The sequence below is a fragment of the Bactrocera neohumeralis genome, chromosome 6, assembly GCF_024586455.1.
Source record: "Bactrocera neohumeralis isolate Rockhampton chromosome 6, APGP_CSIRO_Bneo_wtdbg2-racon-allhic-juicebox.fasta_v2, whole genome shotgun sequence".
In the NCBI taxonomy this organism is placed as follows: Eukaryota; Metazoa; Arthropoda; class Insecta; order Diptera; family Tephritidae; genus Bactrocera; species Bactrocera neohumeralis.
In genome coordinates, this window is record NC_065923.1 from 13747351 (window position 1) to 13771205 (window position 23855).

General features: G+C 35.3%; 1 protein-coding gene across 2 annotated transcripts in view; it reads right to left on the bottom strand.

Moving 5' to 3' along the window:
* The window catches only part of LOC126763669 (uncharacterized), a 329848-nt gene that overhangs the window by 138059 nt on the left and 167934 nt on the right, over positions 1–23855 (bottom strand). For both annotated transcript variants that reach the window (XM_050481378.1, XM_050481377.1), the window contains exon 3: positions 6842–7065. In XM_050481378.1, coding sequence (XP_050337335.1) covers positions 6842–7065 — 224 coding nt within the window. The remainder of the gene's footprint in view (positions 1–6841; positions 7066–23855) is intronic.

A 23855-nucleotide genomic window follows, 5' to 3' on the forward strand; every position in this document is an offset into this window, starting at 1 on the left:
ACGATATTTCTGCAAATACTAAAGCCCCACCTTGGACAAAGAATCTTGTACACAAAATTTCAAATCGAAATCTCAAGAACGGAAGGTCTAGTTCCCTTTTATACAGGCTGATGGATATATAGAAAGATGAGCTTTGTGAAATCCACTCAGCTCGTCGCGCTGATTATTTATAAACCATATAGGTTCCCTGACGTTTCTATCTTGATGTTAGAGATTTACATGTAATATTCGGTTTTCCCATAGGCTTGCTATGGTTTCTATCACACGAACAAATGAAAATATGGCTGCCGTTCAGGCAAGTGTTGCTGAAGACCGCAATTTGACGATTTCAAGACGTTGTCAATAATTTGGACTGACTCAAACTACAACCTGGCGGATTTGGAGAAAAGATTTGGGCTTGCATCTATATAAAATCGTTCTCACTCAAGAACTGAAGCTATTGGACTGATTTTACCTTGGAACAATATGAAAACGAAAACAATTTTTAAAGTAGAATCATCTTCTCCGATGATTCTCACTTTCATCTCGGTGCTGCGGTAAGTGAACAAAACTGTCGATTCTGGTGCGAAGAAAGTTCACAATTTATTCATTAACAACCATTACTTGCACCTAAATTGATAGTTTGGTGTGGTTTTTGGTCTGCTAGAATCATCTGTCGGTACATATTTCGGTCACACCATTACTATCAATGGCGGACGAAACAGATCGGTGATAACCATTACCGCAATTAGAAAAAGTTCACCTTGACAACAGCTGGTTCCAACAAGATGATGCCACACAGCACGTACAACAGCCGAATTGTTGCGAGAAAAGTTCGTAGAATACATTATTTCGGGAATTTGTAACACTGAATGGCATCCAAGAAGTTGTGATTTAATACCATTACTTTACTTTTTGTAACGCTTTTTGAAGTCGTTGGTCTTTAGCAATAAACCGGATTCTCCTGAAGATTTAGAAGTCCATAATAGAACATGCTTTTCTTGACTATATTTTGATTTAGTGGAAAAAGTACTCAAAAATTGCATTCATCGAATTCGTTCCTGCAAAAGAAGTCACGGAGGCCATTTGAACGATGTTGTATTCACAATTTAATTCCATTGCTTGTACTGACACATTAAATGAAGAGACATTTGAATTTCATTAACAATTAGTGTGTTTTTATTTTTTAGAAATCATATCACGCTTATTAGAAAACTCTGTACATATGGACTTTTTAACCCAAAGTTTAGTTAGAAGCTGAGTTCAAATCGAAATCTCAAAAACTTTCCAACAATTAAAAATCACATTTTTGTCTCTCCTCAGTATATTTCAAAAAATATTTTGCTAAAGCCTAAAGAAATATTCTTTAACCGAAAGTGAGGTCTCTTAAAACGACTCGCCGCTAACCAAGGGACATTGAAGATTTCTAGCAGGTTAAAATATCTTACAGCTAGTTACTGGGAAAGTCTTCATCGAAAGGTTGTTCTAAAATCAACGGCGAGATATTAACTCTGATTCAGGCAGCTAAGTGAACTTGTACAAAAATTTACTGAAAATTTTTCACATTAATAGACATCCAAGAAGAAGCCGGAGTTCGTCAACATTTATATAAACGAAAAGTTTAAAGAAAGAGTGCATGAAACTCGTCTTGTTGGCATCAGATAGATAGCAGGTGATTACAACAACATGCCTAACACATCCTACATGTTCTGGGTAAATTTTTGGGTATAGTTTTCGGTATAGTTTTGGATATAGTTTTGGGTTTGGGTTTGGGGATGTAATTTTGAACGGGGAGTAGAGCTCGCAAAAGAGATACTTGGCAACATAGTTCTTTCCCTAAATTCATCAAGCGATTCATTGCTGGTGACGAGGCGTAGATTTATGAATATGAAGTACAAACTGGCCAACAACCAAGGAACTGACGACCAACACAGCCCTAGCATAAAATGGACTCCGGAGCCTGTTTTAAAGGCGTTAATTTGATGAGGTGGTATACAAATTCACACAGCTGTGCCATATCAACTGTTATAGCCTCACGTCGCCGCAATCCAGAAAATGGAGCGCATTGAAAACTTTTTTCATTTTCTTCCTCAAATGGAAAAGTAGTAATTATATATTATATTTAAGTAGAATACACACATCCAAATGCAATTTCTATTTCCTCAGCAGTTTTTAGACTTTTTTTATTATTATTTTCAGTATTTTTTCACATTGGCATAATCAATGCCAAATGTCACTTGTCGGCAATATCATTCAGTTTAGCCTCTTTGCAGTGCCACTACGCTTTTGGCTGACCTGCACTTCTGCTCGAACCGCACCGCTTACCGCATCAGCAGCTGAAGCCGTAGCAATTACATTTTGCAGACACACGGAATGCGAATATCACATTAAAACTAAAGGAGAAAATGTGAGAATGTGCCACGAATTTCAAGTGAGTGCTTTTTTGCCAACTTGTTATGCGCGAAGCGAGCGAAAAAAAAGAAAGCAAACACCAGCAAATACAACAATTAGAGGCATTACAATGAGCTTGCCACAGCTGCGAGGAAATATAGAATGTAATGCGAAATTGTAATTTTCACGGTTGCACAAAAAACGAAGAATCAAGCAAAAAAATAGAGAAAACAACAGCGAAAAGGAAATTCTCTTGTCATTGTTTTTGTTGTGCCACACTCATACGAATTTCAATGTGCACTTATATGTGTGTGTGTCACGCATACTACTTTAATTGCTGGCAAAGAAATGTGTGCTATTTCAATTGAGCGCGCATTGTTGTTGCTGTCGATGTTATTGTTGTTGTTGTTGTAGACATGATAATTCACGCATTGCCCTGCCTGAGGATGCGCTATCTCGCTTGTTGTTGTCACTAACGTAACATACTTTTTGCTGCATCTTCTTCTTTTCTGCCTTTTTTGCGCTCTCTGCCTCTCTATCTCCACTTTTGCAATTTTTTCAATAACATACGCCTCGCGTGTTTTGCGCTTGGTGTCATTATTGCCAGCTGTCGCGTATGTTGCGCTTCACGCTTTACTAAAACGCTGGCATTTGCGGTTCGCGCGCGCCTAGAAGTAGGCAACATAATATGGCTATGCAAACGTCTTGCACATATGAGCGCTTCCTAGTGTGAGTTTGTATAAGTGTGTGTGTGTGACATTTTCTGCATTCGTGTGAACTACACGCTTTTATAGCTATGTGTGCTCTTCATAGCGACGCGCTTGAGTCGTCGTTTTTCATTTAGTGCGGATTAAAACTCTGCTTGGCTGCAGCTCACCTCACAGTGGGTAGTAAATGTCAACAGAGGACTTAGAAAGTTTCGCAGTTCATAAATTAAAACATATTAAATATCATTAAATATATTCATTAAGGCAGATTAGTGGAAGCACAATGTTTTATAGTTATATAAGTCAGAGTTAACTATGTACTTTTTGGCAAATTAAAACTTTCGGGACTGTTTTCGAAAGGGTGTAAAGAAACTTACTTGAGTATCTGTAGGGAATTTTGGGTATTCGAAATTTTGTTGTTTAGTGATTCGTTATTATATAGCTAATGAATTCTCATATTGGCTATGGACCTTTAAAAATATTATAAACGTGAACCGAGTTCATGATGATGTAAATTAAAATATTCACAGTCCTCTAAATAGCCATCTACCACTCAAAAGCTGATCTTATTAAAGAATTTTCACCTTAAGGTACCTCATTTAAGTGAAGAAGTGTACTCTAGAGCCAATGTTATCGGATCACAAGAGGCTCTTTGAACTAAATGCTTCCATAGAGCGAGGTTTACCAGGTTACCAGGTTACCAGGTTGCAGCGGTTGCAACCGGACCCTGTCTAATAAGCGTACATTAGATGAAACATATATGGTGGACGTTTGTTTTAGCAATCGTCTGAAAGAAGAAAAGGTAGCAATAACTCGACACTTTCTCCTTCAGTGAACAGTTATTGCTAGAAGAAGATTCAAAAAGCCTTCAAGTCATTCTTTCTGGATTCGCAATAAGACACCTTAACGGATTTGTGATAGGTCCGAGGTCTCCTGTTTCATGCATAGGGGTTTTTGACATTCAGAAAGGACCACATTGGTCCACGTGTGATATCCCCGCGATCTACGTAAAAACGATTATCATGAAACTTAAACTAACCTAACCTACTAAGCTATGTTTTCATACATTTTATTCATATCATTTTTTAATACCGACCATGGTTTTGAACTTCGCTTAGTGAACATCGAAACCAAGCCTAGAAATGTGATAAATATTTAAACTTGGAGGCATCGTCAGAATGAAGATAAATTGAATGATAATAACTCATTTCGTTTCAGCTGCAAATAGCTAAGGGAAAAGCTGTAATAGAATGAAAAGTTATATTTCAATCCAAATTTCTTGGCTGATCACGAACAAACGAGGCTAATAGTTACTTTAATATCTTTACATCAATATTATTGGATTAAAAAAAAAATTGTTCAAAGTATATTATAAGAGATGAGAGATGATTGCGTATTTCAGCGGCATTTGTTTGAGATGCAGGGAATTATTATTACATTTCATCTTCTATTCCTAAAGAGATGGGATTAATATAACAAATTAACAAACTCCAAAGCTGAAATTTAGAAATATTTTACTTGCGAAAGTGCATGCTGCAAGGAGCAACATTCAATTTATTCGAAAAACATGATGGTTTTCTTGAATATGACAGATTTTGTCACCATGGATGGAAGTAATAAATTAGCCAGATTTGAAAATATCATTCTGGACAAGACCTATTGTTTCAAATATAACTCATACTCTATACCAGATATCCATTCGCTTTCCAACTACACCTAGATTTGCTCTTACTCAGCCTTGCAGGTGAACTTCGTACGAAATATTCCACCAATTTTCGCAATTAATAGCAATGACAAATGATCTTCTTCTATTAATTTTTACCGCTGAGAATGCATTACTCGCTGCAGTGTGTATTCGTTCGCTGAAAATCAAAATGCTGAAGAAACCAAAATTGGAAACGTTGCGCTTATAAATCGTGATTCTTGGAACGAGTTGCCATTTGACATTGTCTATGCACATAAAACACCCGTGCTACGCAGAAATGTCAATATGAAGCAACAAATATTGAGTGCAGGTGAATACCCATCAAACCAATAATTGCAAACCCTGAGATAAATAATATGCATTTTTAACTGATTCTTTGATTTATTGTTCTTGATAGCTCATTAAAAGGGAATATAGTAATCTGTGGGCGCACAAAAAAATTATTTGAAAATTTGCTAAAGAAATGACATTAATCGCAATCTCTTCGATCAGTTCCAGTATCGAATATAATTTATACGACGAGCCGAAGCGATGAAGACTCAAAAATGCTAGTCAATGTCAACTCGCATTGTGGCTGTTTTTGCTTCGTCATATTAGAAAGTGAAGCGAGTCGATCAAGTAACTGGTATAATTCAAATTGTACAGACTTTTGAGCGAGCTGAATCGAACAAGCAAATGGTATAAATTAGAGAATTTGGTCCAGTCAGATGAGAATGGATTAAAAAGCGATTTTTCTTCATAATGGTATATTCGCATGCTCTTTTTATTGAAATTTCGCTGGGTAATTTCGTAATACTTTAATGAGAAAGCATTATCAAATGTGCCAGACGTAGTTCGTCAATTATCGTCTAAGAATATAAGAAATCTTAATTAAATTACGTCCTTTCCATCTGCTTAAAATTCACTCAGCGTAGCTCCGATTAATGGTTTATTGGGCATTACTACTCTCTGAAAAAAGTTGCCAGCAATGGCTGCTGTGCTACAAAGAACGGGATGCGCTTCGGTATTTCCATTTCGTAGAAAGCGCGACAAAATATTTATACTTTCTGGTTTTTATTGTAACCCAGTAGACAAAGATTTCAACATGTATGAAAAATGGGTAAAATTTCGAACTCTAATAGGTCAAATGTACAAAACTCATGAACTACTAAAGCTATTCGAATCAAACTCTAATGATAACTCTAATGGTACTTTTTAGTTCATTATGTGATGATAATTACGCTCATTACGCTTGACTAAGTGAAACTACTTATTATTCGAAAGGTGTCCACGTGACGTGAATGTTAAAAACTTAACTACAGGTGTGATATGGACGCGACACCGCTCAGTTGTGCTTGAAATTCCTTGAACCTCAGGAACTCATTCGCACAGTTCAGAAACCGTGGTAAAATAAAACACATCAAGACGACGCTGTAAGCATCTGGGGTCTCCAGAGGCCGCAGAGTCTGTTAAAATTCGCGTCACACTAAACGATGACTACTCCTTTTGGACTTAGCAAGTTAACGCCACCAGGTATCGCAAATAACCAAACTGGTCTATGCGTGGCTTATTAGTCTGCCAGATTAACCTACCCTAACCTAACCTAACCTAACCATTCCTTATCATATTTATGCCATAATAAATGGGTCATCAAGTAAAGTTTCCTAGATATGATGGGTACTAATGCTTGAAATTAATTAAATTGGTCTACATATATCTTGTCGGTTATACCCGTTACTATAATCAACCCTATGGATTGACTTTATTCCTGATGTAAATATCAGTCCAAGAAAGCACGGATCAGAAATGGCTCACTTCCTTTTAAACTTTATACCAAAAATATTTTTCTTACTAACTGTTCCAAAAGCTATTACTTTATGAGCACTGCCAACTTAGTTCCTAAATCTGTAGCTGAGAGACTAGATTCTTCGAACACTTGTTGGAATTTCAAGCCCAGGTTGAGTTCAATTACAAAACATCGAACAAATGTGAGAGCACAGTTGAGTGACTTGATGTGTGTATGTGTGTGTATGCTTGTTTGTTGTGTGTGTGCATTGCACGTTTACGGTTAAGTACTTACCGTTTTGTTGCCCAAATTGCGTACGCGGCAACTCAAATACGCCGATTTGCCCATTAATGCGGTGACATTGCGCGGCGTCGACGGATCAAAGTACGGCTCAATCCACTTCGGATGTACGTAGCCAACCGTGGTGGGTGGATATTGTGTTGTGCTCAAAGCGTGCAAATGCTCCTCCAGTGAATTGTAACTCTCCATAGGTCCTTGAACGCCACCATTTGTCATATCTTTTGTGGTGAAGCGAAAATGCGAAAAATGCCGAGAGGGGAGAAAAGAGAATAAAACAAAAACATATATGAGGAAAATTGATATTTTCAGCTATTGTGTTGAGTATTCTACATATTTACCAAAAGCATGTTTATGTATGGGGGAGCAAAAGATTATTTTAGAAATGCAGGTATAGAAGAATATATAGAGATAAAATATATTTGTGGGAAATTATCATGGAAGCGCACAAGTTGAAATTTGAAATTTTTAAAATTTTGTATAACAATATATAGAGAGTTGCGGAAATTATCGATAAGTTATTGTGGGAGAGAAGATTGGTTTTTGCATATTTCTTTATTGTTCATAAAGGTTCGTTCTGAAAGATTATTGGTACCAAGCTATCGATATTCGATATCAACGATTGTCTTTGATTCATTATCGATGACTGCGATTGTATTTTACTAACAATTATCGAGCGCACGAATTGCGATTTCCACTTTTACTACTTATAAACGATATTATCGATAGTTCCATCTCTAGTTCCATCTCTAGTTCGATATAATATAATACATACATACATTTTTAGTAGCGAACGGAAAATTTAAGATTTACAAATCTTTTAAGAGTATTGCCACCTGTTTGGATCAAAAAATCAAAATTAATCTCATAAACTAATAACAAACTATATAAACAGAGTATATAAACTTATGCATTCCTAAAAAGTGTTGCCACACGTCTGAAATTTTTTTATTAAGTTTTATTGTTGTTAAGAGTTTTATTTGCGTAAAAGTAATATATCGATAAGAATTTAAAATATACGACAGGTACGAAACTGAAATGTGAAGTAGTGCTGCCACCTGTTTGAAAATTTTAAGGCAACAAAAACTAATAAAAAAACAAACTCAGATATTATGGGTAAAAACTAAAATGATTTCAGAAATATTTCCTTCGAAAATATTGTATTTCTGATATATTTTCAAAAAGTGTTGCCACCTGGTTAAATTTAGTTAAGCATTTAATTATAAGTAAAAGAAATATATTAAACAGAGGTAAAATATGCATCGGTATTGAACTGAAAAGTGAGGGAGTGTTGCCACCTATTTGAATTTATCATACCAACAAGAATTCATAAAATAAACCAACTAAGATATTATGCATATGACATATTTCGTTAAAAAATATTTTTGTATTTCACAAGGTGTTGCCACGTGGTTGCGTATAATTAAGAATTAAATTATGGGTAAAAGAAATATATAACAAAGAGTTAAAATATACAATCGGCATTGAACTGAATATGAAAGGAGTGTTGCCACCTGTTTGAATATTTCAACTTAGCAATAATTAATAAAATATACACAGTAAGACGATATAGATAAAAACCAAAAAGGTTTCAAAAATTTTTCCTTCAGAAATATCTATTAATTTTTTAAAAAGTGTTGCCACCTGGTTTAAATCAAAATAAAATAATTAGTAAGAAAAACATATTAAACAAAGATAAAATATGATATCGGTATTGAACTGAAAAGTGAACCAGTATTGCCACCTAATTGAATATTTTAAAGCAGCGAAAATTGATTGAATAAACACACTAATATCTTACTGTGCATAAAATTTAAACAGGTTTCAATTTTTTTTTCGAAAATATCTATGAAATTTTAAAAAGTGGTGCCACCTGTTTAAATATTTTATTGCAGCAAAAATTTATCAAATAAAAAAACTTAGCATTATGAATAAAATCTAAACAGGTTTCAGAAATATTTTTTTCAAAAATATCTGTGCATTTTTCAAAAAGTGTTGCCACCTGGTTAAAATTATTTGTTTTATTATCATTCTCCCTAAATATAACATAGAATAAGTTGAATTTGCCTCTCGTTCATTTCACTTCCATCATTACTTTTCCAATCGAAACAACAGTCATCTAAAACTAATTGATTTTGATGGCAGCTAGTTTTAGCAGATACTCCCACTTACTTGCTCAATGTATATGTATGTATGTATATATGTGTGTTCGTGCACACACTGAAAAGTGACTTGAAAGCAAACACTTGTAATGAATTTCACTTCAAATTAAAAAGAGTCAGAGGGCGCTATGCTCGCAAAATACCAAAGAGATCCCTGTTTTTGCAACGTGCAATGAATGAGCAATGCAGAGGCGGTGCGAGGGCGGTGAAAATGCAGCTCAGTCGCTACTAAAACAGTAGCAAAAGCGCGCACACCGCGCTGCATTATGTGAGTGGTAAGCACTTTCCACCGAAATTTCAAATGCTGCCAGCGATTTTATTGTGTGCGCTTTCAAATCCCAACGAACTGCACTATGGGCGTGTGCGTGTATGTGTGCGCCCGCAAGTATTATCAGAGCGCCTCTTACACGCGCTTTGCGGTTGTTTTGCACATTTCGTGCCGCTGTTTGCACTTTACTTGCGTTACCACGCACTTTTTCACGCCTTTACCTCCAAACAAAGGAACTTTTAAAATTTCCATCTTTTCTATTCTTATTTTTACTTCTACTTTCTGCCATATCCTTCCGGTGACAGCGTGAGGAGGATGCACGAGTAGTGAAAATTTCAAATGTGTGGCAAGTAGTATGAATACATGTGTGTGTGTCCGCTTCCTTTATGTAAGAAGTTCTATATAAGGATGTGTGTGAAAAACACTCTCTTGCTCGCTGTAAATCTACTGCTGTCTGTGCATGTTTGCCGCTGCCGCTGCCGCATTCGCATAACTGCATTACATCTGGAACGTCTTAACAATGCGAACATAAACAAGATATGAGCCACAAGCTTTAGTGCAAAAAGGGAATTTTTGTTCAAATTCATCAGCACGCACCGAAATAAAGTTCATCTTCCGTTAGGGTGTTATGTCATGCATGCATTTGCAAACACACACAAACACACGCATGTATACTAGTGTTATTATGCTTACACATGCATACGCTATATAAGCTAGCCCTTTTATATACACGTCCATTATTGCACAGTTTGCATACACATGCATAATACACACATACACATATAGCTATGAAATGGTAAGAAAATGTGCACTTGCACTTAAACTGAAAGTATTCACTTTCATCAAATGTCGAATTTGGTATTTCGTCTCATTTTAGTGTTGGCATTAAAGTCCAAGTGTGGCATGGGTTATTGCGCACAGCATCGGAATATAGCGAAGAATGGTTGCTTTTAAACTAGGGGTAGTCCTATCAAAGCTTGAGATGCTTTATATATATTTTCTTAAAAAAAAAATAAAAAGTTATGCTTACTACTTTCTATTACGTCATATATGAGCTAATGTTTCATATGGAAGCCTATCTAAAGTACAAAAAATATAGTTCTTTTTTCAAAGCACAAATTTTCAGACTACAAAAAATTTCATAAAAAATAACAAACTAACATCGATCGTGCGTTACTAGTAGAGTTATTTTGGTAGAGAACATACATACAAAATTTCCTTTGTTCATTAATTTAGGAGTGTGACTTGGCTAAATTGTACACCTGTGCCAAAATGTAGGCAACGTTTTGTTGATTTTAAACGTTGACATATTATTTTCGTACATGTAAAGAATAAACCTTAAACCATGTTCACGATAGTATTAGAAACCACAAACTAATTATAAAGAGCATTAAATAGTAAAAAAGTAGACAAATTTTTCATTTACTTTCTCTATTCTCTTTTTATAGGCTTTGCTGGAAATAGACAAGTTTTGCACCAAATGAAATATAATTGTCAATGAAATCAGCATGAATATTGAAAATGAGACTTTTGCCAAACAATTTTTCTATTGAAGTGTGACATTTTCGAAAAATCGATTTTATTTTGCTCTTTCAATAGTCTATATTTTCAAAAATATCCTGTGAAACCGGCAAAATCGTATCTTGAATAGCTTTTGAATGGCAGCGTTCTAAAGAGCCACCGCTCGCAAGTATTCCGTAGATCGTTGAAACCTTAAACGCGTTTTTCTCGAAACGACATTTTTCAAAATCGCTAACATCATAACTCAACGAGAAATTGACCAAACGACTTCAAATTGAAACTGAGCATTCTTGAATATATGTACTATACAATGACGACACTTTTTTCAGAACTACGTTATTTTGTTAATTTTTCATATTTTTCAAAAATCGTAGGTCATTGTATAGAAAATACCTTTAACTTTAATAACCTTTTTGAGTTTTTTGTTTGAGCTACACATTCGGCCGGAATTATGTCAGCAGTAGGGGAACTTTTTTTTTGGCACCTCCGAAGACAGCACATAACTCTGTTATTTTTCAACATTATTGTTTAAAAAAAATTCAATATAGCTGAAAATACATCTTATTATGTCCAAAGACTTTCGAAATTACCTCATTTTTCATGGATTACACTGGTAGTTCCCTAATGTTGGTCAAGTATATCCTGATGTCTCAATGTGAAACAAAATTCAATGAATCCATACCGCCCTTAGCTCCAATTATCGCATACTAGTGATTTTTCAAGTTGGCCGCTTATCATTGTCAATATTTTCGATATTTTAATGAAATTAAGTGGATTTTGATATTTCTCTTCAACTGGACCTCATCTCAATACATACTTGTAAAACGTCAAGCGTTTGGTGAAGTGTATTTCACATAAGTATGTATAAATACAGGTATTTATATCAATAAAATTGAGTGAACAAAACTTACAACTCAAAAAAACATTCATCTGAGCCGAAGCTGTAGTACCCTTCATTAAGGCATTTTTTAGCATTTTTCTTGATTTTGATCGGCCAGTTTTTATGACAGCTATAAGATATTGTGGTAATTTTTTGGAGATTGTACTGTTGCTATGTGCAATGATCGATATCAAATTTCATGAAGATATCTCGTTAGATAAAACTAAGTTTGTTATATATATCAGTGTGTATGACAGCTATATCCCATAGTAGTCCAATATGTACGGTTCCCACAAATGATAATCTTCTTAAGGAGAAAATTTCAAATCGTTGTCTCGAAAACTGAAAGACTATTTTAGGTATATACAGACAGACGGACATGGTTAAATCAACTCAGCTCGTCACTCCAATGATTCATATAAATACATTATAGATATCCGACTTTATGGCAAACTTCATATACACTTACTTCACTGTATAAGGATTCCGCAGCCTTTGGTCCTTACTCCCTCAATTAAAAATATAATACTCATATAGTATAAAATGTTTGATTGCGCCCAGCTTAGCGCTTCTTTACATGTCGAATTCGTAATCGATTTTCTTTTTTGGCTGCTCATTTTATAAAACTTTACAATTTACACACTTTCGAAACAAGCGTTACCCAAAAAAACTTAATCCGAAATCACTATCCCTTTCATCAGAAACAAAATTAACAAAAAAAAATCAATAAATTTCTGTAAAAAACAATCTCTCAGCAGCAACGGTGTTCATATACAAAATATAGGCGAGCGCACTGAGCCGATATTAATACAAGAAAGTGGCAACTTTTTATCCGCATAATCTCTCCAAAGGTGAAATAAGAAAATGAAAGATATAAATCTTTAAATGACAAAAATTGTATGCACATAATCGCAGCCGAGCGTATTGGGGACCCGGCCAAATGAATGGGTAAAATGACGACGAGCGCAAAGGAGAGAAAATTGCGAAATGGTGTCACACAGCAGGCAAGTGGGAAATCATTGAGTGGTCGATTGGACGGACGGCTTCGGCCACGGCGGCTGGTCGAATGATATACTACGTTATGTACAAGTACAGTGGCCTCATCGGGGAGCTTAAAGCGCCAGAGTGCAGCCATCAACGAAGATGAATGCAGAAATTAAATGAAAATGAAGAATATACACAGGCAACAACAACAGAAAAAACAAAAACACAAACACAAAAACAACACGAAAAATGAAAAGTGTGGATATTGAAGTCGAGTAAACGATGAAGTGGAGCATGGTCAGGTAAAATATATTCTGCTGGTACGTTCATTTCTGGGTATAGTTAGTGATGGACACTGAACGCACATATAGAATGACAGCTCGCGAAATATTTGAAAACAAAAATGAAAGCAAGTGCGCCTATTATAGCAAGGGAGCGTGATATTTATGTGTATATATTTATTATCTTAAATTTTAATATTCCAGAACTGACATTCAAGCATTCCGCTGGAGATTACTTTCTTGAACTCTTTTGTTAACGAAAATATGAATGTCAAAAGATTTTCGTCGAAATGTGATTGACTTAACACCGAGAGTTGTGTCATTTTCGACGAGATGCTTGTGGGAACAGTAATCGAAAGACTCGACAAGTACTGAGTCATAGAGTCTCGAGCCAATACGAAGGCAAGAAGAGAACGAGAGCAAAAAATAGTAAGAATATTGTTTCAACGTAGAGTTTATTCTCTTTGTTATCATGTGAGATTATCTTAGATAAGAGATATCTGGATGAAATTTTTGTTGTATTACATCTTAGGCTTTTTATACAAGGATTAACTATCGTTTGGAGGGAAAATGAAAAAAAAAAGAAATTAGAATAAGGGAATATGCGATAGGCCAGTATAAATCGAATACTGAGATGAAATCACAAAAATACTCTCTGAAATGCTCATCTTCATCACCTGTTCGCCAACAAGTTTCTAGTCTAAGTTAAGAATCTATAAAAGCTAGATATGTCTTCGCATAATGGACCTTTTTCTTTAAGGGGAAAGCTTCCCATTCTTTGAAATTGACCATGTATGTATGTATAGGTCAGTTTACTCTATTCTCAGAAGCGTTTCGGTACGATCCGAAGGCAACAATTTCTCAAACCACTCATCCAGCTCAAACTATTACCTATTTACCTGACCATCACTGTCGCAATATGCAATGAATGCCACTAAATTGCTGTTGCATATGCAAACTTGCAGCAGCAGCAAGCCCGAAAGGGTTGCCACACCTTAAGCGCTTGCAAATACCACCGCTGTCTTGGCTACATGAGTCACCGGAGTGCAACGACAATGGCCTTGGTAGAAAAATTGGAAAATTGCATAATAACCACTGAAGAAGGCACATAAATCACAGCGTCGCTTGCATACATACCAGCAAATGTATGTGGGTGCGCATGTGTGTGTGTGCTCCCTGGAGTCAGACGAGGAACGCAGTCGTTGCTGGCAGTGTGCCAAGCATACGACATGGTCACTACACGAGCTTGCTAGTTAAACACTGGGTAACGGTTGGCCAAAGAAAATGCAAATTAAAATGTGGCAAGTTGTAGCCTAGCTGCGCGCTTGCCACATGCCACACAGTGGCATATAAGAAATGCGGGATACGGCAGGAAAAGTAAACAATGGGCAGTTAAGGATTGCTGGCACAGCAAGTGAACTTTTCAATGTGCTTGTATATGCGTATGTATGTATAGGTCAGTATACTTGTAAGTGTGCTTACACTATGTATTTGTGTGTGTATGTGTGTGTTAGCTTTGGCACGTGCACAGCTTTTGTGTGCTCAGATCTATAATTATGGTGATTCGCAAGTATTTTGTTTTAGAAATCACAATTCACACGCACAGGCTGGTGTTGTGTGTTTTAGTACCGTTATAATTATATATTTTTTGGGTGCTTTCTGTATAATTTCGCACTTTTCTTGCCAATTGCTCGGTCAATTCCATTAATCTACCTATCCGAGGGTCTTCAAATGTTGTTGACGTCTTTGATTGCGTTTGTTGCGCGCTAATAACAAATTGACTGCCAAAGTAGCTGTAAATTAAGTAAATGACAGTGTTTTGGCATTGTCAGCATCTGTAATGGAACGCCCAAAGCGGTGATTAGGCAACATGCGCGAAATTCGATAGCGAGTGGAATATTTTCGCCCCCCAACCACTGTATTGTTATACCATAACGGATTTTGTAATTGGTTGTACTTGTAACACTTGCGTCAATTATGTCTATAAGTATGATAGATGGAGGGTTTAGTACTGTTATTGGTGTTGAATATAAAGTATAGTAATGAAAATAAAACTATTTTTGATATGAAGCAATGAAAGTTGCATACCAAATATTCCAAATAATTTATAATTAACGCAGAAAACTTAACGCAAGAAGCCTTTGAAGTCGCAGTACTAATTGGAAATAATAAAATGTACCGGTTATCCGTATGAAAAGTAAAGCAGTAATTACACAACTCTATAAAAAAAATGTTTTTTGTTGCCTCGGATATCTTAGCAAATATTGATGTTTTCAACTGCGAAGATTGCGAATTTATTCATGATACTGTTGAATAAGCTTTCTTTTGATGAAAGCAATTATTTTATTCATCATCAATTATTGGCTTCTTAGTAAACATTTTTTTTATTCAGGCATGATTAGAGGTTTTCGCATCTTTTTCGCGCATACCGACATCATATGATCCTCGCCACCAAGCTTCTTACAAAAAATATGGGAAAGATTATGTTGAAGGTGTAGGTTTTTTATTTAAAGAAAATCTCTGCTTGCATTTTGAATGTAACGGGTTCTCCAATAAGAACGCTAGTAGCGAAAAGGGTTTCGGAAGTCAATTAAATTCTTTATCTTCTTTCCATTATATATGGAATTCGATTTCTTTTGCATGACCATTACGGGCATGCTTGCAGGTGTCCAGCCGCCGAGCCTAATTTTCGACGGTTTTCAAGCATAAATCGATAAATCGGGCGATACTGCTGTATTTTCAGGTTCGATATTCGTATAAAGTTCATCAATCGTCGCTGGCTTGTTGGCATAGTTCATAGACTTGATGTCGCCCACAGGAAATAATCTAACGACGTCAAATCGCACGACCTAGGCGCCCAATTGAATTGGCCATTTCGGGAGATAACACGTTCACCAAACTTGGTTTTTAATAAATCGATTGTGACGTTCGCCGTGTGGCTTATGGCACCGTCCTGTTGGAACCACATATTGGCCAAGTCCACATCATCAAATTTGAGCAACAACAAAAAATACTTATTCGGTTATCACTGAGCGGTAGTGATTCCTTTTCACAGTAACGTTCCGGTCTTGATCATCACGGAAGAAGTACGGCCCAGTGACGCCGGCCCATAAACCGCACGAAACCGTAATTTTTTCGGGTTGCAATGGTAGCCCATGGAGCATGTGTGGATTGCTGATTCACCAATAATGCATATTTTGCCTTGAGAACGACGTATGAGATACTGATTTGAGTCTTTCTCAATTGATGCGTTAGCGGCAGCAATATTCTCGACACTACTTCTTTATCTCACTGACATAGAATATTTTCTACTGTGCCCGTGGATTGAAATACTGGCACTAGAGGCTCAATTGTTGATCTGACAGACCATAAATTGGCTTTCTTAAAATTGAGGCCACCGACTCCGAATTTCGTTAGTAAATTTGAATAACTTCGACTCGTTGTTGGATCATATTTCTTTCCATGATGAAATTGCAAACCTTATTGAAGAGAAATGTCAAAAGAGCGGGAAAAACGTTGCGTCGTTTGCTGTCCCTATTGGTCTACTTTTGCGGCGTTCTTGTTGAAAACCCTATAATTTGAAAGTCGACACTACCAATGATGTCGCCAAATTCTCCAAAATCAGAGTCAAAATGACTCAGTGATTTAGTACGTGATTTTATTTGAAATGATTAAGCGCTTTTCAAAGCAGAATCGAGGAGGTATAATTTCCGAATAGTATTTAGAATGTGGAATATTTTGGCTGAAATACGACAAGTAATGAAATACAAAGATTTTTTCAAAGTTAAGATTGCTCCCGAAATTTAAACTTGAACAATTTCTTGTAGATAATCAGAAATTTCCTATAAAACGCCAAATTACGAAAAAAATTTAAAAATAGTCCGAAGCTTTTTAATATTCAAATAGTAAATATGAATATTAAGTATCAACTATCTTCGCCATTCTCAGCATAAATTTTCCGATAATTTTGTAACTAAAGTGATGCACAGAAACACCGGCTATGCCGGGATCTAAAAGTGATGGAGAAAGTCAGCAAAGTTGATTGGAACGTCGTATGATGGCTAATTACTACTTTAGGTCTATAAAAACAAACGATCAACTGAAAAATTATAAAAAATGCCTTTGAAAAGAGTGCTGTTAAAATGTAACATATTTTTTGGACTTTCTTCTCTATGTTTGTTTCGATGTTTCTTTATTTTTCAAAACTAAACTGACATTATAAAAATATATCTTTTAATTGTTTCATATTTTCTGATTTTTGTAATATAGAATGATAATAAAGATTTAAAAATAAACGAGAGCAAAACTTATCAAATTATTTATAAATTGAATATCTATGATTTGGCAATTTGAGAAGCTTTTGAGTTTAGTAAGTTTATTTTTCTAGGAATTATATGCCACCTTGTAATTGTTTGTAGTATCATGTAGTAGTATATTCCGAGATATTCGAATAACAATTTAGATATTCCAAAGGGACAGTAGGAAAGGAGAAAACTATTTCTGACTAAGCACTCAATTTGCAAATGCCGGAGGAAAACAATATATATGAATGGGCGGCGGGCGGTCATGTCCAATCCAGAAATATCCAATAAAATATAAATTAAAATTAAAGGAAAAAAATTATAACAACTCAAAGTATCAAAGTACTTGATTTGTTCTGAACTGAAGCTATGAGCTGACTAACATGACGTTTGAAAAGGGTTTCACAGTCGCGTTAGGCTGCAAATGTAAATGGGAGAACTCCATCCTTGAGCAGTATCTCCGTAGTAGGATAATGCAATGTTTTACAGACGCGCTGAAAACGGAAAATGGAATTGGGGTTCGTATAGTGGGACCACAAGTCAAACTGACGGCTTTCCAAGCATTTTTCAAACTGAGGTCTATGCCATTAGCAGATATGCAAACAAGGCAGCTTGTGGATTTTATACTATCACTGCAGGCTGCACTACTCCGCAAAACCAAAGGCTGCGGTGTCATCTGGGTACTGTTCCACAAATCAGAGTCGCTTTTGCCATCAAGGAGTAGAGACATCAGATCACATACTCCGCAATTGTAAGAAGAAGGCGGCAGGCTAACGGGACATTGTATCTCTGATGAGGTCAAAAACTAACCCAACAGCTTTGCTAAGCCTTTTTGATTTGACTGGATTGAACGAAATATTGGATGAACAGATGAGAGCTCAATAGGCCGCGGGTTGCAGTGCAATCTTCAAACTTTAAACTAATTTAATTCATGAGTTATAATATGTATAATTAGCCTCCGAGAAACATAGCCTCAGCTCGTTACCTTGTAAATCAGCGCTAAAGTGACGTCATTAAAGCGGAGCATGTTACTCTACAAACTCATTGAAGACGAGATATTAGCTATTTCTCAGATATTATTTATATATATATATGTATGTACATATGTCTTGGCACCCATTCTAGCTGTTTAGTACAGGAGTATATGACTTTTTTCTTGCTATTTTTACCAGAATGAAAAATTATAAGTGATGAGCCTGTTTATGAAGATTATATAGTATATTTGTCTTAGCCTTTAATTGGGTACATTAAGGTGTAACGGTCGATTAAATACATGCTACTGTACAAAGGGATGCACTCATATGTAAATAATTAATTTCAAAGTGCTGTCTCTCAGGCACAAATCTTGCATGTGAGTAAATAATTAATGGATGTAATCTATGTATATATAGTATATATAAATGTGGTGTAATTTTTATCAAACACAGGTTGCAAGGGGCACAAAGAAAAATGATGTCGGTGTAATGTAGGCGACAATAACAAATTGAGAATATTTGTTTTCGCACACACACATACCAACAATACCACCTACATACATATATACAAATATGTTTTATACTATATTTAAGCATATGGGGATAACTATCAATTACAAAATTGTATGAGACATAAGAAACAGCACAAATACATATGCATTTATGCTTTTCACTTGCTTGTATTACTGGGCATGGTCACTGAGTCACTGAGCAACTGAGCAATTGAGCCACTGAAATGAACTGGACACCGCTGCAATTGAAATCAAGCGAGGTGGAAACGAACGAGCCAACCCACTTCGACTCTCTGTGGCCGCTACAGCGTGCTTGTATGTACCTATGCCTGTATGTATGCAGTGAGCGAGCGTTTCGGTGACGGAAAGTAGGTTGGCCCGCAGGGAATTATTGTTTTCCAATTAATAAATGTCAATTACAAAGGGAACAACGATAAATGAACATCGAGCTACTTGGCTGATGAGCAAAATAATGAATTAAACGAAAAGCATGGCGAAGAAAAGGCGAAGAGGACAAAAAGCGTAGAGGAGCATAAAACAAGAAAGCAAAGCGAACAAGTAGAAGCATAAGAAAGAGCACACAATTGCATACAAGTGTCTCTGTGTGTGTGTAGGTGACTGTGTGCAAGGAGGTCAAACCAAGTGTCCAGCACCAATGCTTATGTAAACATAGCACCAAGCGCATAAATATTGCATATGTGTAATTTAAGAAATGCTCGGTCGTATGTGTGTGTGCGTGCGCATGTATGCTTATGAATAATGTGCGTGTGTAAATTGCTTTTGAACGAAGATAAATGCATTTGAACAGCAGCTGGATTTCAGGGTTTATGTGACATTGCAAACAGATGTGCATGTGTGTGTATGTGTGCCATGCAGGCGGAACGGTGGGTGCACGGCTTTACACTGGTGTCTTACAAGGCATAAGCGATGCTATTCTTACGAATTCAAATTAATGTATAAAATTTACGTTTATTTTTAAGCTTCTTCTAAGCTGTGGGAAATTTGAAATCAATGAAAAGTGTTACCATATCTTATTAAATATTGGTTTTTAAATGATACAAATTTGGGTAAGGCATTACAACGTTGAAGGAAATTGTTTTGTGTGATTTTCTGCGAATATAAAATTTCGTGGTGTTGCCACCTTATTGAATTTTTATTAAATATTTATTTTTTTTAATTTTTAGTAAACTGTGAGAAGGTAATTATTTTATAATGCTTTCAAGATAAAATACATTTTCATGGTGTTGCCATCTTATTGAAATTCGTTAAGCTATATGTTTTATTTGATTAAATATTGGTTTTTAAATTAAACAAATTTGGGTAAAGCATTGGAACGTTGAAGGAAATTGTTTTGTGAGATTTTCTGCGAATATAAAATTTCGTGGTGTTGCCACTTCAATGTTTTTTTAATCTTTTTTTTTTAATTTTTACTAAAATTTCAGAAAGTAGTTATTTTATTATGTTTTTAAGATATTATAAAATTTCATGGTGTTGCCATTCCATTGAAATTTTCTAAGTAATAATTTTTTGTCCTTTAAAATAATGAATTGTAAATGATACAAATTTGGTTAAAGCACTACAACGTCGAAGGAAATTGTTTTGTGTGGTTTTCTGCGAATATAAAATTTCATGGTGTTGCCAACTTATTGAAATTTTTTAATAATAATTTTTTTGATTTTTTTAGTAAAAAGTTAAAAAGTAATTATTTTATTATGCTTTTAGAATAAAAGAAAATTTCATGGTGTTGCCATCTTATTGAAATTTTTTAAGTAATAATTTTGCTGCTAAATTTTTTATAAAAAAGGTGGAGAAGTAATTATTTAAATTATATTAAACATAGTGTTGCCTTCTTATTGAATTTGTTTTAATTTAATTGTTTTGGTGAAATTTTTTATAAAAAGAGAGCAGTTAATTGTTTATTTATATTTTTAAGAGAACACAAAATTTCAAGATGTTGCCAACTTAGTGAATTTTTAAATAATAATTTTTATTAAATTTTCAATAAAAAGTGAAGAGGTACATATGTATATATTTATTTAAGCTTTTAAGGTAATATAAAATTTGATGGTGTTGCCACCATATTGATATTTTTTTAAATAATAATTTCTTTTGTAATTTTTAATAAAGAGTTAGTAGGTAAATATTTTATTATGCTTTTAAGGTAAAATAAATGGTGTTGCCATTATATTGAAATTTTTTAAGTAATAATTTTTTTGGTAAATTTTGTATAAAAAGTAAATAGGAAGTTATTTATTAATGCTTTTTTGAAAATATTAAATTACATGGTGTTGCCACCTTATTTAATTTTTTAAAATATAAGTACTTTTATTAAATTTTGTATGAAAAGGTTATTCTTAACTTAATTTAATATTAACTTCTGGGCCGTTATTTTGTTTCCACAAGAGTCTCTTCTAGAAGTTCCGTACAATTTTTATATATGATAATATAGAGAGAAGAGTAGTGATTACGACACCGGGATTAAAACATTCAGAATCCATTGGCATCACACATCTCCTCCCACTCTTGAAACTTCCCAAAATTTTTACTGCAGTGTGTAAATATGAATTTGTACATTGGTATGAGTCTTTTGATAGCGGCAATATGACTGCCACAATTCTTCACTGATCCAGCCAGCGCAATTGTCATTTTAAATTATTGTCAGCTGTATAATGCGGTCAGTTGCTTGATGCTGGCAGCACTTAATGTTCACTGAAACAACCGGCCACTATGCACACAAGCAAACACACACATGCATACATTACATGATTCCTGAACTCTTGCTTCTATGTACATATGTATGTATGTTCAATATGCATATAGTACATGTGGGTGAACTAGTAAGTCCATATATTACGACCCAGTAGTAAACCAAGCAGTTGCTTGTAAGAAAATGCGTCTTTACGGACAGATATTAATATGTTTATAAATTGAAGATTTGATGTAAGAGATAAAGCCACGAGAAAGAAAATAGATATCTTTATTGTAATTAATATTTCCAAATTTCTTTTAATTAATTTTCTGCTTGAATACTTCGAATGCTCATCATTGTCGCATATAATTTCTTACCCATAATTAAGTCCACTTTACATCGCTTCAAAACCACTCTCTTTGTTATCACCACTCTAATTTTTACTGCCGAGCTGTTAAGATAATAATGCATTTAATTCATTTACCATGGCCATTATCGTAAGTCTTTTCAGAAGTGACACTTTCTGCTCTGGGACTCAAACTACATTCTCGTACATATATGCAATTTCATAAGCTTGGCCACATACATATTGATATACATATATATACATACTTTTATGTACCCCTACATGAGGGGTACATCATATGTGGTCTTGTGTATTTAAGTCCTTCTAATGGTTTTGAAGAGAGTGCTATTGCTGCACTGGCTCTTACACATGAACTTACGTAAGACCTGTGAGGAGTGACGCTTTTGAGTAGCTTACGTATAATAAAGTGAATGTTTGTTGTTGTTCGTATTTAATCAACATGCGGGAATGACAAGCACTATGAGTGCTGTCGTACTTGATTCGTGATTGGTATGACAAATTATAAAAGCGTATTCTTCGTCAATGACATGTGGCTAGGTTATTGGTGTATACGATCCCACTGGCAATGTCGAGGGCGCTTAATCTAGTTGAATTATTATTTCCTTAGATAAACACTTCTGGTAAATGGACTAATGAAATAATTTAATGATTTTTTGATAATTGACATTCATTTGACTTAACTAAGTACTCAATTTTTAGCATAGAAATATTTCAATTACATAACCGTTCACGCTACTAGAGAGAAAACAAATTCTTAGCATTAATTAAATTCAGTTATAAATGGTTATTCAGAGCCTGTGTCGACATAGGAATTTTGAGAATATATACATACTATGTGAATGAATAAATTTTTGTCGCGTCCATATACTATTGGTCGATATATGCTATATATTTGTCACACAAACTGTCCGATAAAAATCAAATTTTGGCAAGATATCCTTACGAACAAACTGTTCATTTCGGACCACTGTAACAGCTTGAATACAAATTGAACGGTTAAATCAAGTTCTTGTATAGAAAAGAGAGATAAATATTTAACCCTAAACTCCAAGCCTTCGTCGATCAGATAAACACCCGACAAATTTTGCTGTCTCGCTTTAGCGATAGCCTAACTAAAAGGGGTTTTAAACAAATATAATATCTTAATAAAAATGCGTAGATTGCTTTTATATATTTCGAGATTTGGTAACCCTACAGAATTTTTTCGCGACGGGTTTCTGTGGGTGGAAGTGTGCCAAGAAAATTTGAACATGTGTAAAAGTGATCGCCAATTTTTGAAAAACGTAATCACAGGTGACGAGTCATGGAACTATAAGTATGATCCCAAGACAAAGAAACAATCTTCCGGCACACGCCGGCGTCTACTCGCCCATAAAATGGAAGAATGAGCAAATCCAAAGAGAAAGCGATGCTTATTGTATTTTTTGGCATCAAAGACATCGTCCACCATAACTTTGTTCCTCCTGGACAAACCTTCAACGCCAAGTTTTACGTGAAAGTCCTCAAAAGACTCAAACGAAAGGTCACAGCTACCTGACCAAGCGCGGCATCACAATGCTTTTGCAGTCACTCTACAGCCCAGATGTGGCCCCCGGACTGTTACTGTTTCTGTTTCCTTGCCTTAAAAGGTCGTGAAAGACAAGCTTTTTGAGATGACAGAGGGGATCCAAGCAGCATGTATCTCGGCTCTCAATGCTTTTTCGGAGAATGCCTTCCCTGACGCCTTCAATGCTTGGAAGTCACATTTTGAAAGTTTTTAATGTATTGTAACGATTGGTTCAATAAATTTTTTTAAATCCCAAACGTCAACCTCACCTTCGCGCGGTACCCCCTGTTCACTACAAACGAGGCTCTGACGACCGAGTAAAGGCGGTATAAACTTAGCACCTGCGAGGAGGAAATTCCTACGCCATTGCCTGCCTAGAGGCGAAACCGGCAGCCCCGGAACTAGGCTCGGATGCAGAAGGCTAATCACCTACTCATCTGAAACCCTCTGGTTACCGAAACCGAAGTAAACAAAGTTAACATTAAGCACGATAAATTGATGACGACCTTCTGCATGAAAAATTTAT